The sequence below is a fragment of the Muscardinus avellanarius genome, assembly GCF_963383645.1.
Source record: "Muscardinus avellanarius genome assembly, chromosome: 9".
Lineage (NCBI taxonomy): Eukaryota > Metazoa > Chordata > Mammalia > Rodentia > Gliridae > Muscardinus > Muscardinus avellanarius.
In genome coordinates this window covers 21,082,726-21,093,312 of record NC_137795.1, presented here as the reverse complement: position 1 = coordinate 21,093,312, position 10,587 = coordinate 21,082,726, and the positions used below count along the sequence as shown (strand labels likewise).

The 10,587-nt window shown below is 40.2% G+C and overlaps 1 protein-coding gene across 1 annotated transcript; it reads left to right on the top strand.

The window, feature by feature from the left end:
• Positions 1–590: 590 nt before the first annotated feature.
• Positions 591–1,868, top strand: LOC308267342 (eukaryotic translation initiation factor 5-like; the record flags this gene model as incomplete). The annotated part of the gene is given in 3 exon segments (XM_080702002.1): positions 591–1,197; positions 1,200–1,629; positions 1,631–1,868. Coding segments are annotated over 3 exon segments (1,275 nt in total).
• Positions 1,869–10,587: the final 8,719 nt, after the last annotated feature.

The following is a 10,587-nucleotide window of genomic DNA, read 5'->3' as shown; positions in this document are numbered from 1 at the left end:
TGTTTAAATTATGAATATGACATGGTTAACCTGGACAACCATTGGTGGGAGGGGGAAGGGAAAACGGGGGCAGGGGGAGAGGGCACCCAATATAAATGTATACTATTTATGTTCAATAAAAAAATTGTTAAAAGAAAAAAAATTAAATATACATTTAAAAATGTTAATGAGAGCGAGAATATTCCAGAGGTCGCCAGGCTCGGCGCTGCCGGTGTGGACGCGGACGTCGCTGGGACAGCCCCTCCCGCTGCTCGGCGGCGGCACCTGCCCGGCCGCCCTCCGCTGGCCGCCCTCCCTGCCGCTCCGGATCCGGTTTGCAGCGCCTCTTCCTCCCAGTCCCGGGCGAGCCGCGTGGGGTTTATGTCTTTATTTGACGAAAACGAGCTGTTGCGCAGCCATTGGTACCTGTATTGGGGAAACATAGCGTACAAGCAAGAAGCTTACAGCCTCAGTGGTGAAAATTTTTTCATGTCAGAGACCGAGAACTCTTGCAGTCGTTTATGTCATCCCTTCTTCTCCAGACAGAAGATACCAAAAAGTTGCAATCAAAGATCTCTTCATCTTATTGATAAAGCCACTAATAAGCCAAAATGTTTGTCAACGTCAACCGCAGCGTGTCAGACCAGTTCTATCGCTACAAGATGCCCGGTCTGATTGCCAAGATTGAGGGCAAAGGAAATGGAATCAAGACAGTTATAGTCAACATGGTTGACGTTGCAAAGGCGCTTAATGGGCCTCCAACGTATCCCACCAAATATTTTGGTTGTGAGCTGGGAGCACAGACCCAGTTTGATGTTAAGAATGACCGTTACATTGTCAATGGATCTCATGAGGCGAATAAGCTGCAAGACATGTTGGATGGATTCATTAAAAAATGTGTTCTCTGTCCTGAGTGTGAGAATCCTGAAACAGATCTGCATGTCAATCCAAAGAAACAAACAATAGGTAATTCTTGTAAAGCCTGTGGCTATCGAGGCATGCTTGACACACATCATAAACTCTGCACATTCATTCTCAAAAACCCACCTGAGAATAGTGATAGTGGTACAGGAAAGAAAGAAAAGGAAAAGAAAAATAGAAAGGGCAAAGACAAGGAAAATGGTTCTGTATCCAGCGGAGAGACACCACCGCCACCACCACCAAATGAGATCAGTCCTCCTCCACATGCTGTGGAAGAAGAGGAGGATGATGATTGGGGGAGGACACCACGGAGGAAGCTCAGAGGCGCAGAATGGATGAAATCAGTGACCACGCAAAAGTCCTGATCCTCAGTGACAATTTGGAAAGAACTGTAGAGGAGCGTGTCAATATCCTATTTGATTTTGTTAAGAAAAAGAAGGAAGAGGGTATCATTGACTCATCTGACAAAGAAATTGTAGCAGAAGCAGAGAGACTGGATGTAAAAGCCATGGGTCCTCTTGTTCTGACTGAGGTTCTATTTAATGAGAAGATTAGGGAACAAATTAAGAAATACAGGCGCCATTTCTTAAGATTTTGTCACAATAATAAAAAAGCTCAGAGATACCTTCTTCATTGTTTGGAGTGTGTGGTGGCAATGCATCAAGCTCAGCTCATCTCCAAGATCCCGCATATCTTGAAGGAGATGTATGACGCAGACCTTTTAGAAGAGCTGGTCGGAAAAGGCGTCCAAGAAATATGCCTCAAAAGAACTTGCCAAAGAGATTCGTGTCAAAGCAGAACCGTTTATAAAATGGTTGAAGGAAGCAGAGGAAGAATCCTCAGGCGGTGAAGAAAAAGATGAAGATGAGAACATTGAGGTGGTGTATTCCAAGACTGCCAGTGTACCGAAAGTTGAAACTGTGAAGTCTGAAAACAAGGATGATGACATCGATATTGATGCTATTTAAAGAATGGATGCCACCTGGCTTAACAGTGCAATGCTGCAAATTTCTCTCCATTTTCAGCCAGAAGTGCAACATGTATGTGCAAAAGCTAAAACAGGCTTAGCATCATGCTACACTTTACACTAAAAATCTATTACTGTGATTGGTCTGTAATTAAGCCCAATGAAAAATCTAAGACGTCCATTCACACACATCAGTGAGCAGATGTAGTTTGCTTATTTAAAGCATGTTTCTTTCGGGAAAAATTAGTGGTGGACACATTTGGATTACTTTTATAGAATTATAAAAAATAAAAGATTTGGTTTTGGGCATTCTTCAGATTTTGGGCTCTGAGTGACTGATGTTGAAGTAATTGGCTCCTTTTTGAAATGTATCGTCTCTTGACCAGAGTCCTTGGAGCCTGTTAGAAATTGTTAGGTGCTGAGACTGTACACAGGGGTCCTCAGCAGATTGCAAAGGCACAATTATAATGAGTCAACCACTAAGGATCTAGTACCTTTAAAATTGTATCTCTAGACCCTCAATTTGGCATTTGATAATTCTTGTGCTGAGATACACTGATAAATTTTGCTGAGAAGTACAATTGGCCTGAGTGTCCTGTAAGTAATGTTAAGAACTAGTTTTGAAAACTTGAAATTGTGCTTTTTCAGTTTATGGACATTTACCCAAATTGTAGTCTTTGAGTCATGTGCATTGCACGTTGGATGAGCCAGGGAAATTATTACATTAACAAATGAGTATTTTATGTGTATGTAGTGGTTGCTTTGTACTGAGAGAAAACTCAAACTTTGAGGTGTGATTAATAAATAATGATTTTATTTGGGGGAAACAGGAGAAGGTGCACTTAATCTAGCAGAAACTGAGCATAGTTTTTTAGCATTTACCTTTAATGCTTAAATTATAATTTCAAAATGTTTAGACATGCTGTATCTTGTGTTCAGTGTGTTCCCCCCCCCATCCTGATAGTTTATTCTTTAATGCCTTTTACATTTGGGCACTTACGCTTTTAGATTTTGGTTGCTAGATTGCCAACTAAGTGTTAATATTTCAAGCTTGATTTTATTTCTCCTCTGCCCCCATGTCTTATTTAAAGAGAAATGAAGGCTTCTAAGTCAGCCTATATCTTGGTGTGAGACTTGGGGTACTTTTTGCTTCTCCTTGAGTATAGCTGGCCATCCAAGAAGTCTGAATGGTGGCTGATGGGTTCCGGTGACCAGGGCCCAGCCTGGCCTCTCTAGAACCTTGGGTTTGGACATACACAAGTGAATTCCTTACCCAGTCAACTGATAAAAACTCACTTGATAAGGGTTCGGACTATATTTGAGTTATCCACAAGGTAAAAACTTTGCATATATTCCTTTCCATAAAAAGTGCCCTCTCGGCATCAAAAGTCCATGTAGTTAATTTTGTGTGGAGCACTGGCTCACTCACATTCTTCGCCTCTTATTTGTGACCCATTTCACAGATACTGAGACTTTAATAACAAATGTATGTAAAGTTTTTCACATTGAAATTATACAAACATTTGATAAAATAAAACCTCGTTAGCTTGATATTTTGAGGAATTAAAATTTAGTGGTCTTTCCGGAGAGAGGATTCCATCTCCATCTGCCTTTTGATAGACTGGTGAACAAGGAAGCAGGAGCCATATAGAGGGGAAGTGTTGTGTCACACCAAAGGGAAGGGTTTTTTTTGCCAATTCACCAGTCAAATCTAGGTTTTGACATCTCTTGCCGGGCCCATGTGTTGTGGTAAACCAGGCTCTCCAGGTGCTGGTGACCACTGTCGACTCCACTTAGTACCCAGTAAGTCAAGCTGGTGAGGTTCTGTCCTAGAGGTACTGCTTTCTCTGATGGGAAACACATTCCAGGCTTTTAACACTAAGAAGAGTGTTTGGGCTTAGACTAGTGTTCAGTCTGGTGCCAAACTTGAGTGAATTAAAACTCACGATCTGGGACTTCCTCACAGAGGTGGTCATAATAGAGTGATCCTTCACTTTGCTCTGTTGAATTGTCTTAAATTTTCCTGTTTCAGAAAGCTACACTACTTGATTAAAACAATGTTAAAGTTAAAAAAAATAAAAATAAAAAATAAAAATGTTAATGAGCCGGGTGTGGTGGCACACGCTTGTAATCCCCATGTTTGGTAGGCGGAGAATGGAGGATCACGCAGGCTCGAAGCCAGCCTTGCTGGCTTCAGAGACCCTGTTTCCAAATAAAAAAATATATATAAAAAAATAGGTCTGGGAGTGTAGCCCGGAGGTTGAAGGGTTTCCAGGAACCCCAGTACCACCAAAAAAAAAATGTTAATGATAGAATACAAATTTTGTTTATTGAAAAGAAAAGATGTATGTCAGAACCTGGAAGAATTTCTTTTAACTCTTAACTCCAAAGTCAACCAGGTGACAAAAAAAGAAATGATTGACTAATTAATTTTTTGTGAAAGTGATGGAGGTATCTGTTTTAAAATATGGGTGAATGTCCTTCCTCTTCCAACCTCTACCTCCTAATCCAGGTACTTCAATTCTGCTACTCATCTGAGATAGAGGTTTTTAAGACACCAGAATTTTATTAGTCGCTTTCCAAGTTATCTCTTTTAGTTCAGCTAACCAGAAAGGGCAAAATCCAAGCAACTTGCTCTTTTACCCAAGTGTTACTGTTCACTGAAATACTTAGAGAGAGAAGAGTGCAGAGGACCCATGTTGATCACATGATCACAGGGATTCCTGCATTTGCTCAGAGTATCAGGGGATCGCAAAGTAGCAGAAATGCCCTAAACGAAGCCCATCTAAAGCCTAAGAAGTCTTCTATAAACCAGTATAAAATGTGAGGAAGAACCATATAGATACAGAACAGGAAAATGGGTGTTTTATATAGAGTATTGAATTTAAATAGTAATATTATGCATGTTTAATATTAAAAACTGTCAGGGCTCTCTGTATTTGATGATGAAAAAGTGAAAGAAAATGGGATGGGGCTCTTCTGAAAAACTAATACAGATAGAGAAAAGGAAATATCTTGAATGTGCAAAGAAATCACAAATTCCTAAAATGGTTTACTGAAAGAACCAGTAAAAATCATTTTAATACTCTGTTACTTTGTCATCTTCATTAAAATGCAAGAATTCCTGGGTACAAGTTCTGCTTACTGCATTACTGAGGGCAAATTTGTTTTCTTTCTTTCTGTTGTGTGTGCATCTGTTATCGGGGATTGAACCCAGGAGCATTCTACCTGTGAGCTACGCATACAGTCCTTTTATTTGCTTATTTCCTTATTCTATTTTGAAATAGCATGTCCCTAAGTTGCTGAGGTTCTCACTAAGTTGCTGAGGCTGACTTTGAACCTGCAATCCTCCTGTCTCAGCCTTCCAAATACTGGGATTACAGGCAGGTGCCACCACACCCAGATGAAAAGTTTCTCATTTAGACAGATCTTCATTCCTCTTCAGGTGAAAAATGTAGGGGGGAGGGGACCAATCTACTCTAACAGAATTGTATTAAGAATATACATGTATTAAAACCATCTAAAGAAATGCTGAGTATATACTATTCCTAGGAAATGGAAGAGTAGAAATGGTACTAAGAGGAATAGTGGAGTGTTGATGGTGAGGACATTTTCAGTGGAATGGATGGACAACCAGATGAACAACCTTTTATTGTTCCTTGTGCTGAGAAGTATACCCAAATAAGAAGACTGGATACTAACTCACTCTCCAAAACTATCATTCTTTTTTTTTTTTTTTTTTACCAACAGAAACAAGTAAGAGTCAACTTACCAACAACCAAACACCCTTAAGATATGGGGAAATAATACTTTTCATCTTTTGTAAACAAATATAGAATCCTGTTGTTTTAATCTGCATCATCTCTTTATCAGTACATGCTTACTAATGGTATTTTCCTTTATAAAATCTCTTTTCCCATTTTTAACCTATTTTTCTCCTGAACTCTTGCTCATTTCCATCATTAAGCATTCTAACATATTAAATATAGTATCTTTTTAGTAGAAGTTGAAAATGTTTCCTAAGTGTATCATTTGTTTTTACTTTCCTTTATTGTTCTTCTAAAAGTACACGTTTGCTAGGTGTGGTGGTGCGCATTTGTAACCCCCCATGCCTGGGAGGCAAAGACAGGAGGATTGGGCAGGTTCAAAGCCAGCCTTGCTGGCTTAAGAGACCAAATGAAATATAAAATAGGCCTGGGAGTGTAGCTTGGAGCCCAGAGTTAGAAGGGTTCCATCCCCAATACCACCCCCAAAAAGTACACATTTTTTAAAATGTTTTATATATACTATCCTTCAACCATAAATTTTATATGGAATGTATTTATTTGTTCACTTATTTATATATTATTTATTTTGAGGTGCTGGAAATTGAACCCTGAAGCATTCTACCTCCAAGCTACACTCCCAGTTCTATTTTACTTTTATTATTTTTAAACAGGGTCTCACTAAATTGCTGAGAGCCTCACTAAGTTGCTAAGACTAAGTTTCAATCCTTCTGCCTCAGCCTCCAATGTACTAAGTAGGACTTTAGAATGTGCCACCACATGCAGCTGGAAATTTTTATTTTTTATTTTATTTTTATTTTTTATTTTTTAGTACTGGGGGTGGAACCCAGGGGCTTTCTACCTCCAGGATATACTCTCAGACCTATTTTATACTTTATTTGAAAACAGGGTCTCACTAAGTTGCTGAGAGCCTCAGTAAGTAGCTGAGGCTGGCTTTGAATCTAAGCGATCCTCCTCCCATGCACGGGGATTGCAAGCATGCACCACCACGCCTGGCTGGAATTTATTTTTAAATAAGTTGTGTGCCACTTTTTGGGAAATAGCTATCAAATTTTCAACTCTACTCACTCACAGTTTGTTCTCTCCATCCTCTTTCCAATGTGAAATGCTTTTCTATCAAATGTATGCCTACAGATGCGCGCGCGTACACACACACACGCACACACACACACACACACACACACACACACACACACACACTTACTGATTCCAGTACTTGGGAGGCTGAGACAAGAGGATAGCAAATTTGAGCGAGATCCTGTTTAAAAATAAAAATTAAAATGGGCTAGGGGTATAGCTCAGAGGTAGAATGCCCTTGGGTTCAATCCCCAGTATCGCCAAAAATAAATAAATACATTAATTAATTAATTAATTAACAAGTTTAAAAAGAAAACTTTCTAGAAGACAACTTGGCAAAAAGCATCAAAATATTCTATGAGCATTTTTTTTTCTTGTAATACTGGGGATTGAACTCAGGGGCATTCTATGTTTGAGGTATACTCCCAGCCCTTTTTTTATTTATTATTTTGAAACAAGGTTTTGCTAAATTGCTGAGGGCCTTGCCAAATTGTTGAAGTTGGCCTTGAATGTGATAACCTCCTGTTTCAGCCTTCCAAGTACTGGGATTACCACCCTGCACCATCACACCCAGCTGAGCACTTTTGAGACATGTCAGTCAATTCAAGTTCTGAGACTATAAGATAAAAGAGCTTCATTGAGATCTTAAGAATAGCAATGCAGGAGACCCAGAGTCACATGGCACTGAAGGAATATCCAAAACAGATAGGAAAAGTGGTAGCTTTATAGGCAAAAATTTCTTAAGTCATCGAAAGTTAATTAAAACTATTTACAGAAAATGTCCTTTTGAAGTTGAAATTAGGATGGCTAGATGACTGTTAAAAGAGGAAATATGTTTATACATAGTAAAATTTCTGTAAAGCAAGAGTCAAATACATCTTGAGCTGCCCAAATGTCTGCAGTCCAAGGGTGAATGTCACCAACAGCTCCAGATGGGCCCAAGTGCTGCTTCCTGAACGGTCTCCGGACTCCATTTTATATAGGGCTTTCTTTGAGCAATATTATTCCTGGTGACAGTTTCTGTTACAGTTTGCATTTAAAATGTTCCTAAGATGAACCCTACCTGGTCATGGTATATGATTTTCTTGATGTGGTTTTGAATGAGTGTTGCTAGTATTTTGTTTAATAGTTTTGCATCCAAGTTCATCAGAAAAATAGGCCTGTAGTTTTCCTTCCTTGAACTGTCTTTATTTGGTTTGGGTATTAGTGTGATTTGGGCTTCACAGAATGTATTTGGGAGAGTCCTAGTTTTATCTATTTCATGAAATAGTTTGAGGAGTATTGGGGTTAGCTCTTCTATAAAGGTTTTATAGAATTCCCTTGGGAAACCATCTGGTCCTGGGCTTTTCTTTGATGATAAGCTCTTTATTGCTGTTTTAGTCTCTTTGATTGTTATTGGTTGGTTGGTGGGACTGCAAATTACTGAAACCACTTTGGAAAAGAGTATGGAAAATCCTCAGAAGAATGGGAACAAATCTACCATTTGATCCAGCAATATCACTTCTGGGTATCTACCTAAAAGAAAGGAAACCAAACTCCCAAACTAATGCATGTGTTTCTATGTCCATAGCTGCACAATTCACCATAGCCAAACTATGGAACCAGCCAAGATGTCCATCAACAAATGAATAAATTACAAAACTGTGGGATATGTACATAATGGAATGTTACTCAGCCATTAAAAAAAAAAAAACTCAATTCTCAATTACATCATTTTCAGGGAAATGGATGGAACTGGAGGACATTATGCTAAGTGAGATTAGTCAGTCACAAAAAAATAAGAGAAAAGGGTCATAGGAAGTACTCTAGATGAAAAAGAAAATCCTATAGAGGAGCAAACAAGACAACCTAAAGGAGGAGAAAGGAGGGGGGGAGGAAAATCTCTAAAACACACAATGTAGTTAAACATATCGAAGTCAACCACTAAACCAAGCAAGGAAGGGAGGGATGGGGAGGGAATGGGGTGGGAATGGGGTAGGGGTTAAATCAGTGATGTGTACATGTATGTACACACAAGGTTTTTACCCCAATATGATGTATGAATATAATGCACCAATAAAAAATTAAATAAATAAATAAAATAAAATGTTCCTAAGACCTCAGCTGTCGGGGCCCACTCGGCTGGACCGAGATGGCGCCTAGGCTTGTTGCCAGCGTTGCCTCAAGATGGCGCCTAGGCTTGCTGCCAAGTCATAAGACTCACAAGATTGACGTCTTCTTGAGCATGCGCAGAGTGTCATATTACGTGCCTGCAGGATGATCAGTGATGCAGCGCCTCGTGCTACCACCAGCCTGCCTATGAGAGGGTTAGAAATGTGCATGCCCTAGCTGTGAGAAGTTTGGGGTTGGTAGGGTAAAGAGGGAGGGGTTATGATGCTGATATATATTTGCTTGCTGTACTCATTAAAGGAAGCATTAAAGAAGAAGAAGCATCATCAACAGACTCGGCATTTGTGTGTTCTTTCCCAGGGCTCTGCAGGACGGAGCCTTAGGGATGCGACACTCAGCTGCTGGAGGCAGCCATGTTGGAGGCAGGACTTGGATGCTGGGAAAGAAGCTGGCTAGAGACCATATTTTCCCAAGCCAGGTACTACAGCTTCCTGCTCCTCTCTCCCCTCCCTCCATGAGGTGACACAAGTTCTCATCCCCTCTCCCTTTCTGCTCCCCACCATGATCCCCTGAGGATATGTATCCCTGGCAGAAGCCAGTGTAACATGCACCAAAGCCTCCAGAACCCTGAGTAAAGAACATTTACTACTGTGTTGTGTGTCATGTGTGTTGGGTCACAATGAACGCTGTCTGAAAAAGCCTCCCTTCACATACCTTCATAGGCCAAGTATGTGAGAATGCCCATCAAAGATGTGTGTTCCATTGGCAACAGTGAACAACAACCTCTTTACCTGGCAAGATGGACTTCCACCCAGAAGATGGTTCAACCACATGCAGGAGTTCTGTGCAACCATTAAGAATTATGAAGGCCTATGTTTAATATTAATAATGCCCATGATATACCGTTATCTTCTAAGCAAATTATTAAGCACAACTACATTACATTTGTTTCTTTACATGTCTTTAGATGTGTTTTTGTTTTTACAAATGGTAAGACAAAATCATTTGGATTATGTATGCCAATATTAACAGTAGTAGAATTGTGAACTGCAAATGGAAGAATAAGTTTCCTCACAATACTTCAAAAGGGGCCTGCTCCAGCTAGTCCAGAGCTCAGGATTCAGAATGGAGAAGTGGATGGGGGAGAAGAATGTACGGGGGTGGGGAGACACTGAACTAGTAATGGGCAAATTTCCTTAAAGGACAGTGGAAAATCACAAAGCAGACATTCAGAGGTTTCTCTTAGGCAAGAGCAGGGACTCTGTCAAAGCAGAAGGCAGTCAGGAGTGCAGGACCCCTTTAAGACCAAAAGGCCTGAGTGTTCATGTCCTAGGCTTGGAATATTCCCACTGTGTTGAAGTTTTAATTATTTACTTTATGTTTTACAACTCTCCCTAATCCCACTCACCCTTCATACAGTTTTATGAGAAGTCACTTCTCCCATTTTCTAAAACAACCTGTCTGTCTCCCATCAGATACTTAAGAAGAAGGGGCAATACACATGTGCCTTCCAGGCCAGGATGAACAATCCGTTGAAAGTTCACTCTCTATGGAAGGAAGAGGCACCACAGAGAATCAGGATCAAGTGGAAGACTCAGTAGTAGATTGGAGACAGTCCCTGCCACCTCCCCAAATATGAGATGGAGAGGATTTTAATGTCCTGGGAGACGGTTTCATGTGGAGATAGGAGTGATGCAGAGACTGGCTCCATGGTCTGTAGTCCTGGCTTTGCTACTTATCAGCTATATG